Genomic DNA, 11,237 nt, shown 5'->3' on the forward strand with positions numbered 1-11,237 from the left:
AGCAAAAGCAATAACCAGATTCATTAAAAAAAACACTTTCTTCTGGATACTTACTGGATGCTTGACTTTATACTGGGGCCTTAGACAATTTCTTCTTCGCGTATCTTGACGCAGAGCGGCACATTGCATTGCGGCAGCGTACACTTCATCGCATGGTACGCGAACAACTCGGCCGTGATCCGCGCTAGTCGGTAGGTACGCCACTTTTCACTGTGGGACGCCCAGCACACACTGCGCAGGAATCGCTTCATGTGTGGGCAGAAGACGTGGAACTCTGGGTCTGTGCACTTGACATCGTCGCAGTTGCAAGCGTGGACCAGCAGCAGGTTGCTCTTCTCCGGGTCTCCTTCCAGCACCTGTGCGATCTGTTCAGCAACATCACCATCAGAACAGCACTCCATAACCGATTATCCATTGCAACATACCGGTATCGACGTGGGGTGATTCTCCGTTGGAGTGTTATCAGGAACTGGAATGGACTGAGGCGGCTTCGGCGTTGCTGCTTCAATACCGTCCGTTGTCGCATTCCCCTCACTCTCAGCAGCAGCTCGCATTTGTTCCTCCTTGACACTTGCTGTTGACGTAGTTGGATACTTGACTCTGCATTTGGGGCAGTACCACATTTCATCTTCACCTGGTACTTTAGACAGCGGCGGCTGCAGACAGAAGATGTGATACTCTGCATTGCAGTCGTCACACAGGATGATCTCATTCTCTCGGTCGGAATTCTTGCAGACTTCACACGCGGTTTCTTCCTCTTCTTCTTCTTCATCCTCTTCCTCCATCTCCACGTCCCTGGAATGATCCACGTCCTGCTCTTCGTGCTCGATCTGCGGTTCTGGTTGCTGTGGCTCCATCTGCTGGGGACTCTGTTGCTGCTGCTGTGGGCCGTCCCCTTCAAAGTCGCTCAGTTCGTCCATAGGGTTGACCTCGCGTGTGTCCACCTCGCTAGACGACTCGCTCTGGTAGTCACGAAGGTTAATAAACTGTGGTGTCGAGCCGCCTGAGCTGCTACTGCCGTTGGTGGTGCCATTGGTGAAGCCATTGGAGGCTGGTGTTGTGGTGACCATTGTTGCTGCGGCAGTTAGGACATAATAAGAAATATATGGTTACAAATCACATTATCGACAATGGAAATGTGATATGTCACTTAGAAATGGAAACCTACGGGGCGGCTCTGCCTTAACGGCAGGTGGTGCTGGCTGATAGCGCGAGCCACGACCAATGTTCGCCCGCGGCGCTGGTTGTCCCGGAAACTTGGAGATAGTGAGCTTCACGAACGCGTCGATGCGCTGCAAATCGCGGTCTTGCGCCACCGCGTCCTCCCAATTGAACCGGACGCGTGGTGTGGTCATAGTGTCCTCAAATTGGGGTTTTGGTTAACATGTGAACGACTTAAGCTTACAGGATAATTTAGGACCAGACAAAATTCAGACAATATTTAGTGACCCAGATTTTAGCTCCATTATTTTACCGGTATTTTAGCCCGGTACCGGGCTCGCGTTTCCCAAATAGAGCTTGTTGATTGGCTACACCAAGTGAGCCTATTTATCTTTGCTCTATCTCGGATTTTGTTGATCGATCTCTGTAGATATTAATAGCCCTGCGTCTTTGAAATAATATATTTTGAAAAGGGTTTTAATTCAAGTACCGCACCTCACAAAATAAAGGCTTAGCGGTTTTATTTTGCATTTTTGAGAGGATTTTCTTAGCACAAAGATTGCACATTTTGTTTTAGGTAAATTTGGCAGCAAAACGGATTCTTTATTAATTCAGACGCTCTGGCAAAGTGGCGTGTTTTCAGATTTGAGCGGCAAAGGAAAATATTCGTCCAAGTGGAGAGGGCAGTGTTCCGTGTCCAAGTACAAGTAATCGAGAAGATTGTATCAATGCCAACCAAAATCAAAACAAAAGTGTATGTCGAAGTCCAGGACTTCGTCATTTCCTATCCCCGAAATTTTTCATTTATTACTTCGAAGTACTTCTAAAGTAAATCCACGTCTATTGAAATGGTTGTCGAAGGGGGCACAGGAGGCCCTTCCGGTTCAACTTTGGCGTCGATAATGCCGATTTCAAGGGAGATGCACTGTTGACATCGTGGATCCACGCATAGTTTTCGTGTTGGGAAACGTCCCACGTAGCGAAGAGTTGTTTGTAGTCATGCGGAAGGTTGAACCGGTGGTCGTTCGGTTTGGAGTGCGGTGGAAGTCTCCGTGGTCCTAAGCACGACCTATTGGCACTTTCGGATGTTCGAGACGAGATCTTTGTCTGCAAATCTAGCGACGACGACGTCGATAATACTGCAACTGTGTCACTGCTGACTTTCTTGGTAACAGGACTATAGCAGTGAGGTTGACGGTCTCTTTGAGCTTGAAGTATTTTATCTACAATGTCAAGCTGGCTCTCGGGCCGCAACTCGTAACCTTTTTCCAATTTAGCCAGCACGCACTTCTTCAACAAAAGGAGCGCATGGATAAGTGTGTGCTGAGTGGGGAGCACGGGTGTTGTGCGTGTCGCTCCGCTTTGCTGGGTAGAGTAGAAGATTCCTTCGCTTTCCTCAATTTTTCTCGTCGCGAATGCAAGTGAAACTGTGCAGTAGATAGCGCCATCATGGTCTCCACCGAGTAGCAAGAAGATCCGGATCTTCTTCTTGTTAGTTGCACTCAAGGGTTCACACACTTGCACAGTCATAACACGAGGCACATACTCCAACTGAACCGCCTGGTCTTGATTGTCTACTGCAGTCTTGTTACACGTATTGTCCAAGCTGGGGTCTTCAGTACGCTTAGTAACTGTGCGAGCTGTTGTGACGGAGCGCTGGGTTTGCATCACGGACCCTTCGTAGTCCGAATCGGCTACCGAAGCTTCGATCTTATCACTCGTCATCGTCAACTTCTTCCGTGTCCCTGTTCTTTTCTTGCTGGAAACGTGGTTCAGGTGAGTTTTCGAGTTTTGGTGTTTGCTGCTTAGCAGTGGTTGGCTTGCCGCGTTTGCGTCCGTATTGGCAAGTATCGATTTGCGAGATTTAATGGCAGCCGCCGCTTGTCTCCTTCCACGGTCTCGAGTACCAGTAGAAGATCCATTGCTGCCACTTCTGGTACCTGCTGAAGGTTTCCGTGAGTCGTTGGTACTGTTAGCGTCGTCTACGGTAGGCGCAAGCACGGGAGTCGTTGGCACAATGCTGCCTTTAATTGCTGTCGCTGCTCGATCCACTCGGATTTTGATCGCTGCGAGTTTTGACGTAGCTGAATGTCGTTTTGCTTCCCGGGCTACTTCTACGACTTGGAGCAGCTGGACCAGCGTGAGTTCACCACTGTTAGCGTCGCTGGACACGATGTTGGGTAGCTTAGCTAGAACTGTGTATGGGTCCGGAAGATCTACTCGCATGCCCAAGCACGAAAGCAACGAAAAGACTTCTTGTCGCGGTACTGCGCCACAATCGTTGAAATCGAACACGTGGAACTTGCTCACGATGCGTTCAAGTGTGTCGGGGTGAAAACTCGCCACCAGTCGATCAGGAATGTCGTAGATTGCTCTCAGTTTCTCTTGTTTCAGTTCCTCGAGTTTCCTGTCCCGTGCACAGTCGGCTATGACCTGCTGGAATGCTGATTGCTCTCGGAAATCTTGATGCGAGTCTTGTGTGTGGAAGAGCTGCGACTGTTCTGGCGTCCAAAGCGACGCTGAACCGTAAGAAGAGAAGTGGCGTAGCAAGCCTTTCGCAGTTGAAGTCGCAATGCCGTCCACGCTGGAGCTTTCGAGTAGGATTGGAAGGATCTCTTGTAAGGCGGTCTCAGGACGTGCCGATGGATTCAGTAGCATTGCACAGTTCAATAGAGCCCCACAAAAGAGTGGAAATGTGAGAGCAGGCTGGCCGTCAGCATCGAGATACACTCGCATTTTTCCCATGGCTGCTTGGGCAAAGACTCGCTCGACGGATTCAGCATGAAGCTTCTTCTCGGCCGAATCGGTAGAGTGGTCGCTTAGAAGCCGTGCATCGCCAAGGATCTCTTGAAGTCGTGCACAGCTGATGGACGGGAGAGTGTCGCCAATGGTGGAGGAGTCGTAAAACTTGAACAATCCGTAAAGTTGCTCAATCTGGCACGTAGTCAACGTCTCAAGTGCCGAGTTGTTTAGATTCCAATGGAACTGCGGAGTCAGGGCAGGTGTCGGGCACGTGTGGGGGCGATCGACAGCTACCGAATCGGCACTATTCCTCGAAGCATGGCGCAGTAGATTTGAAGCCTCGGAAGCTTGTTTCGGTAACCACTTCTTTCTTTTCGGAGTTGGCGCAGTGGAGGCGCGGCTGTCCATGCTCAACTCGGTCTGCTTCATGCTTCTGAAGGCAGGCATCGATTCATACATTACCTATTTGGGGGTACCGTAACGGCGATGAGATTGACAGCAGGCGTCAATGCCGCGTCAAACACGCAACATTCATTCGATGCGTATTTAATAGCTTAGCAGTAGCGGACAAGGATTGCAGACAGTAGGTCCAAGTGTTATTTTACGCAGCGACAAACCTTTGGTGATCTCATTAACAACTCACAGCATCGTTCACCAGGACGAAGACGTTTAGTGTTAATATTTAGCCCGTACCTGCAGAGATGAGAGAGAAAACTATCACAGCAACACTTGGCCGCGTAGCTGTCGACACATCGGTACGTTGCACTGCAGCGCCTGGCAGTGGAGCGCATGATACGCGAAGAGCTCAATGACAGCATTGCCGATGGGGTACGAGCGCCACTTCTCGCTATGAGAGGCCCAGCAGGCCGTACGTAGGAACCGCTTCATGTGCGAGCACAAACTTCGGAACTGTGGGTCGCGGCAGTGCGCGTCATCGCAATTGCATGCGTGCATCAGCAGCGCGTTGCTCCTGTCCATTTCGTCCTCCCCAACTGCCGCTTGGAACGCCTCCGAGACCTGAACGTAGCAAACAGATTGGTTAGTATTGGAGTGGGCGATTATAGACACTAAATACCGCGCTACCTTGTGCGCTGCAGCGTCGCCATCGCCGTTCGGTTTGGAGCCATTGGTGCGCTCCTGCTTGATCCTGACGTCCGACATTATTGATAGTGTGACCTCATGAAGAGTTTTTTATGCATATATTTCATATAAGGGGAACTGAGAATGTCAGCATATTCTTTGAAGAGGTAAATAGGTATCGAGCTGAAAGATACGTCATGGAAGCATGCCTGCCCGGAGAATCATATGCTCATTGCGAAAGAGACAGCCGACCCTCACACTCCTCGGCAGCACTTCGCCTTCAACGCGCGTTCTCCGCTCCCAGGGCGAGTCACAGGTTGGCCATGCCGCCGTCAGCTACCCCACCGTCTCCTTCCTCCGATGAGCTATCACTCAGCTGCGTTGGAGCTCTACTATCGTCGCTATGGACGTCAGCATGCGAGGCCCGGCAGAACATCACCCGACAACGGTTACTCTTCTTCCTCAAGCAGCATGTGCCCATCTTGGAATGGCTACCCTCGTACGATATCCGTGAAGACTTGCAGTTCGACTTGGTGTCGGGGATTACTGTCGGACTCATGCTCGTACCCCAGGAAGTGTCCCTCAGTGCCATCATGGGGGTACCCCCCATCTACGGGCTCTACACAGCAGCAGTTGTACCCATGATCTACCCACTATTTGGTACATCTCGGGTACTATCGGTGGCCAACGGAGCGGAAGTGAGTCTTCTAGTCGGCTCTGCTATCAAGAAGGTGGAGAGTGAAGAAGAGAGGATCGCTACCGGTATTTTACTGAGCTTCTTGAGTGGCGTGGTGCTGCTCTTTATGGGCATGTTCCGACTTGGCGTTATTGCAGATTTCTTCTCTAGACCCGTTATGGGCGGCTTTATCTCGGCTGGAGGAGTACTCATCATGTTGTCCCAAGTCGCGAGCTGGTGGGGACTGGAAGTCAAGAGCCGAGATTTACCGGTATTGACGGTATTGGATTTGTTTCAACACTTCCCAGATCTCAATGGACTGAGCTTTGCCGTGGGAGCGTTCTCGATTATGGTGCTAGTAGGGATGCACGAGTTGAAGAGGCGAGTGGTGAAGGAGCTGGTGAGGGTCGAGGAAGAGTTTGAAGACCAGTTCGCCATTGAGACGTCCAGAGCTTTGACTCAACTGTCGATGAGTGTGAGCTCTGCTAGTGGAGACAACGGGGACATGAGCGAGAATGAAGAGGACAGCCAAGATGCCAAGGACGACCGACGAGCTGCGAGTTACGAGGGAGATATTGAGCTGGGCGACGTCCCTAAGCCCAAGAAGCGACAAGCCAGAAAGAATGACGCTGGAGTGGATGCGGAAGGGCTGTCGGTCTCTCCACGTGGCTCGAGGTGGGCAGATTTACCGGCCGTGTTCACGACAGGCTCTCTGCGACGTCGTGACTACGTCTTGTCGTCACCTTGGGGGTCGTCGGCGCGCAATAGTCGGGATCTTGGCTCGAGTGATTTGGATTTGGCTCGGTCGTGTCGTCAGAGAGACTTGGCTGCAATTACTCGTAGCAATCGCAATGGACGCCTGGACGATGAAGGTGTGGGGTTCTCTCTGTCAGATGAAGACTATATTACTATCGAGAGGCCTCTGGATTTTGGCACTCGACCAGATGGTGCTGGGGCTTCTGGAATGCCTCGCTCTAGCTCGGATGAAACAGGTTCAGCTCGTCCGCCACTGCCTCGAATGAATCCAATTCAACCGAAAGTGGAGCGACCTGGACACCACGACGACAAGGACGATGGCGCTGAAGCCAAATCAAAAGCCGAAGCTGAAATGAAACGACGTGTGAAGGAACTTGCATCTCCTGCGAAGTCCGAGACAGGATCCGAGTCAGACTCGACAACTGCTTTAACTGGGCGCATGATGGCTGCGTCGTCGACGTCAATTCGTCTGCTGCGCTCCAAGATGGCAGTTCTAATCGCACTCCGGTTAGTTTGTGATCTTGGTGCATTTATGGTGTGCTTACTTGGTGGAATTGTGGGCTACATGGCGCCAGAGGGGTCTCTCAACCTAGCTGGAGACGTTCCTGGCGGATACCCAGCGCCCTTGAGGCCTTGGTATGGATTCAGCGAGAATATCATCGAGGCTGATCGTCTGTATCATCTCTTCATTGACACGCTCTCGATCGCCATCATCTCGTACATGTGCAGTGTCGCTATGGCGAAGCGGCTGGCGATCAAGGAAGGCTACAGGATTCGGCCCAACCAGGAGCTAATCGCGCTCGGATTCTCAAACCTCGTTGGCTCGTTTTTCCAGGGAATGCCGTCTACGGGCGGCCTCTCACGTACAGCTGTCAACATGCAGAATGCACGAACGCAACTCGCGAGTGTCATCACCGTGCTCGTCGTGGTACTCGTGCTGTACACGGCCACGTCCGCATTGGCCTATCTCCCGAAGGCGAGTCTGGCGTCGATCATTATCGTCGCAGGATACTCTCTTATCGAGTTGAAAGAAGCCAAGTGGCTGTATCGCGTCAAGAGGGACGAATTCTACGTGTGGCTGGCGTCGTTCGTGCTCTCGTGTCTACTCGGCGTGCTCCCCGGTCTTCTGTCCTCCATCTTCTGCTCTCTGATCGCTGTGATCTACAAGACCCGCCGCCCTACTGTATCCATGTTGGGCGAAGTAACTGATGCCGAGACGGGAGAAAACCGCATCGTGGAGCTGGACATGCATCCGGATACTGCTCGCTCCTTGTCGGATGTCGTAGCTATCCGTGTGGAAGGCGCTTTGTACTTTGCCAACTGTGAGTACATTGAGCGTGTGGTGGAGCGTGAGGTTAGGAAGCGTCATGAAACGGAGGGTGTGGCTGTGCGTGGCGTGGTGATTGACGCTGGTTCCATTATGGACTGGGACTCTACGACTATCCAGATGATGAAGCATTTAAAGGCGGAACTTCGAGGGCAAGGCATCATGCTGGCGATTGTGAACGCGCGAGATCGACTCCAACATTTGCTGCAGACGTCAGAGTTCCTCGTGGGTATCGTACACAATGACGCTCGTATTGGATTTTCAGAAGCCATTAAGGCTATCCGCGAAGAAGACATGCCTGACGAGAACCAGGCATTAACGCGGTCTTCAAGAGTGCACAGCATTTAGCAGAGGCCCTAGAATTGACACTTTGTCGCTGTAATAAATGAATGTACGAAATCTGGATGTTCGTCAAGACTTTTAAGCTGGAGCTTCTCGCCGGTCGGAGCATGTGTAGACGAAAGTGGCCCGCCTCATCAAGAGAAAAGGAGACTAATGCGCAAACATGCGCTCACCCGTTGACGTGCTGTATTCTGTTGACTGCATTGGCACAATACGCACCAATGACAACGCATAACGCACTCCCTCGGCATTCCGGCGTTGCATTGCTGACACTGTCCATGGTGAATTTGCATCCGTCAAAGATCCTACGAGCAAGCAACAAGTTCATGCTCAACCTACCAGCAGCCTTGACACTGTCAATGACAGGGCTTTGACCTTGCGGCAAGGTCAGATCTTCCAGCTCATCCATGTGCAGGGCCTGGGCAATACTGTACAATGTACAGTGTACATGTAGCTGGCCTAGACCGCATGGCGCTCGTCACTCCAGCACTGGCGATCACGTGTCAGTAATCTCAATATCCCACGCCGCCACCTCGACTGAGCCCGTCGCCTTCATTGGTGTGCAAGGACCGTCAAACCGGCGGCCATTCCCTCTCCAAAACTAGCAGCGCGTGTCACACTCTCTTTAGTCACGATGCTCATTTCTGAGCCACTTCACCGTGATCAACTGAGACCGTCCGCCATGCACGTCGGAGTAAGTCATTCCTCAATCTGCTGCGTTTAGCCCAAGCCCACAATCCACAATGGCTTCGTGCATCCGCCAGTTGACGGGCCATCGCGAGAGCGAGCGATTCGCTCTGCCCAAGAGGACGTGGATGCAGCAGCTACAACACTACGCGCCGATCTTCCGCTGGTTGCCGCAGTACAACGTGGCTAAAGACCTCAAATTCGACATCGTGGCTGGTATTACTGTGGCCATGATGCTCATCCCTCAAGAAGTATCGTTGTCGACGATCATGAACGTCCCAGCCCACCACGGCCTGTATACGGCTGCCACGGCCCCCTTGGTGTACGCTGTCTTCGGCTCCAGCACGGTTCTCTCCGTCTCCAGTGGCTCTGAAGTGTCACTGCTAGTCGGTACCATTCTCGAGGACATTGACGACGAGAACGAACGAGTGGCCACCGGTATCATGATGGCCTTCTTGAGTGGCTGCATCCTGTTGATCGTACGGATGAGATGGCCCGTTTGAAAGCGAACGGCATCACCACGTGCGGTGTGGTGCTGGATATGTGCAACATGAATGACCTGGACGCTACGACTATCCAAGTTCTGTCGGATATGCAGGAGAAGCTGGCGGTGCGCAAAATCCGTTTTTCCATTGCGAATGGAGGCGGTGCGTTTACTGCGAGATCTGCCAGCCTCGGTCATTACGTCTCCGTCCTCAATGTCTCGACTGTCGACGGTGCAAGACAAAGTGTAAGAAAGGGTCGAAGGTTCTTAAAGTGAAGTTATCCGTTTTGAATAAGCGGTTTTACCAAGTCGAAGGTCTAGATCAAGTGTGTTTACCCTCCAGTGCGCGGCTGGCTACTGATATCCGAGCCACAGTCCTTGCATCTTGTGGCTGCCCCTTTCACAAACTCCTTGCAATAAGGGCACTGCTTCTTGACGCCCACTTTGAGCTTGAACACGAACTCCAATGCTATAGAAGAAAGCACAGCCACCACTTTAAGTTAATTCCTTTTTACTCTTCCAAACCACTGGCCAGAAGCATTTACACACCTTTCTTGACGGCAATAAACAAGAAGAGAGCGTTGATAACAAAGTTCATGATGTTTTCGATGAACAGCCCGTAGTTGATGGTCACAGCACCGGCATCTCGAGCTGAAACATTGTCGATTCGAATGAGCACGACTATCAGCAGCTGCGTGAAAATCTCCCGTCTTACCTTCCTTCCACGTCTGCCATGTTTCTCCGGAGCACACGGTGGTCGTTGACGGGCATCGCACGGGCCAGTAGTGGTTCGCTATGCCTCGCTCTGAAGTAAAGTATCGAGTTAGTATTTTTTTCGTCACAACCACCTTGTTGGTAAGTAAGTACTGTTTTGATACCTGTAAATAGGCTGATGATCGGCGACAAAATGTCCACGACCAAAGAGTTGAGAATAGCGGAGAAGGACGACCCCAGAATGAGACCCACCGCCATGTTGAGCATGTTGCCCTGCTGGATAAACTCCTGGAAGTCCGTGAGCAACGCTCGCGTTGTTACCAGCTCACGACTCGCCAGCTCCTGTACGCGGCCAAGCAGCGACGCATTTTCTGGTGGGGGAGGCGATGCAGCGAACGGATTCCAACGCATGAAGGGCGCAGATAGTGAAGGGCCAGAGAAACTTTTACTTTGAATATATGGACGGGATTTCGTCAGCTAGCGGCAGAGGCGTCAAGACTTTCAACAGGTGTGTACCATGTGGCAAGACCGTAGCTACAGCGACCATGGATGTGGTTGCTACACAGAGAATACAAACGCGCTTTTGGTGAAGGACGAGGGAGCAGTGCTAGAACGTTAAAGAAAAGGTTTATCATCAACGATAACTCAGGTAGGCGAAGTTTAATAACCCTCAACAAGAAGCTTATTAAAAGAACACTGAGTGGTGGACCGGTAATCTCAGCCAGGTGTCATCCAAAAACCTCTCGAACTTGGAGGACACTCCATGTCAGAGCAGCAATATCTGCATCGAGTTGCATCACCCTTCACAAATTCCTTACAGTGTGGGCATTGCTTCTTGACCAGCACGCTACGCTTGAACACTACTTCGAACACTGGAAACCGGTAAGTCAACAATGGTGTCAAATCGGTTTGTCCACGATCTCAAAGACAGCAGCAAAAAAAAAAAACTTAAAATGCGACGCACCTTTCTTGACCGCCAAGAACAGGAAGATGGCGTTAATGAAGAAGGTCACCGCATTTTCCATGAACAAGCCGTAGTTGATGGTCACAACTCCGTCTTTCACGAGCTGGAGGCGAAGTTACCGTCAGCAAGACAGTTACCCAACGAGGACAAATGCTTTCATTTTGTTATCAGGTACCTTGTTTCCAAGTCTCCCAAGTCTCACTTGAGCAACTAGTGGCAGTTGTTGGGCACCATACGACCCAGTAATAGTTGGCGAGGCTCCGGTCTGTTGTACAAATTGGTATCAGTACATTCTATCATTATT

General features: G+C 51.3%; 6 protein-coding genes across 6 annotated transcripts in view; 2 read left to right on the forward strand and 4 right to left on the reverse strand.

The window, feature by feature from the left end:
• On the reverse strand, positions 1–1,358 carry PITG_20249 (uncharacterized protein; the record flags this gene model as incomplete). Its single annotated transcript, XM_002895495.1, has 3 exons — positions 1–365; positions 426–1,075; positions 1,169–1,358. 3 exons carry the CDS (start codon positions 1,353–1,355, stop codon positions 81–83), a joined length of 1,122 nt encoding a protein of 373 aa, XP_002895541.1.
• Positions 1,359–4,332: 2,974 nt separating this feature from the next.
• On the reverse strand, positions 4,333–5,064 carry PITG_20250 (uncharacterized protein; the record flags this gene model as incomplete). The annotated part of the gene is made up of 3 exons (XM_002895496.1): positions 4,333–4,520; positions 4,597–4,920; positions 4,987–5,064. 2 exons carry the CDS (start codon positions 5,062–5,064, stop codon positions 4,621–4,623), a joined length of 378 nt encoding a protein of 125 aa, XP_002895542.1.
• Positions 5,065–5,306: 242 nt separating this feature from the next.
• PITG_20251 (Sulfate Permease (SulP) Family) lies at positions 5,307–8,090 on the forward strand (the record flags this gene model as incomplete). The annotated part of the gene is made up of 2 exons (XM_002895497.1): positions 5,307–6,606; positions 6,658–8,090. The coding sequence occupies 2 exons, from the start codon at positions 5,307–5,309 to the stop codon at positions 8,088–8,090; spliced, it is 2,733 nt and encodes a 910-aa protein (XP_002895543.1).
• Positions 8,091–8,827: 737 nt separating this feature from the next.
• PITG_20252 (Sulfate Permease (SulP) Family) lies at positions 8,828–9,274 on the forward strand (the record flags this gene model as incomplete). The annotated part of the gene is made up of 1 exon (XM_002895498.1): positions 8,828–9,274. The coding sequence occupies one exon, from the start codon at positions 8,828–8,830 to the stop codon at positions 9,272–9,274; it is 447 nt and encodes a 148-aa protein (XP_002895544.1).
• A 313-nt stretch (positions 9,275–9,587) lies between these two features.
• Positions 9,588–10,380, reverse strand: PITG_20253 (Large Conductance Mechanosensitive Ion Channel (MscL) Family; the record flags this gene model as incomplete). The annotated part of the gene is made up of 4 exons (XM_002895499.1): positions 9,588–9,724; positions 9,805–9,906; positions 9,971–10,060; positions 10,134–10,380. The coding sequence occupies 4 exons, from the start codon at positions 10,378–10,380 to the stop codon at positions 9,588–9,590; spliced, it is 576 nt and encodes a 191-aa protein (XP_002895545.1).
• A 306-nt stretch (positions 10,381–10,686) lies between these two features.
• Positions 10,687–11,237, reverse strand: part of PITG_20254 (large conductance mechanosensitive channel, putative) — a gene marked incomplete at both ends in the record, with an annotated part of 1,566 nt that continues 1,015 nt past the window's right edge. Inside the window, 3 exons of the mRNA XM_002895500.1 lie at positions 10,687–10,841; positions 10,934–11,036; positions 11,076–11,198. Coding sequence (XP_002895546.1) covers positions 10,687–10,841; positions 10,934–11,036; positions 11,076–11,198 — 381 coding nt within the window. The remainder of the gene's footprint in view (positions 10,842–10,933; positions 11,037–11,075; positions 11,199–11,237) is intronic.

Source organism: Phytophthora infestans, genomic scaffold, assembly GCF_000142945.1.
Source record: "Phytophthora infestans T30-4 supercont1.166 genomic scaffold, whole genome shotgun sequence".
NCBI lineage: Eukaryota > Oomycota > Peronosporomycetes > Peronosporales > Peronosporaceae > Phytophthora > Phytophthora infestans.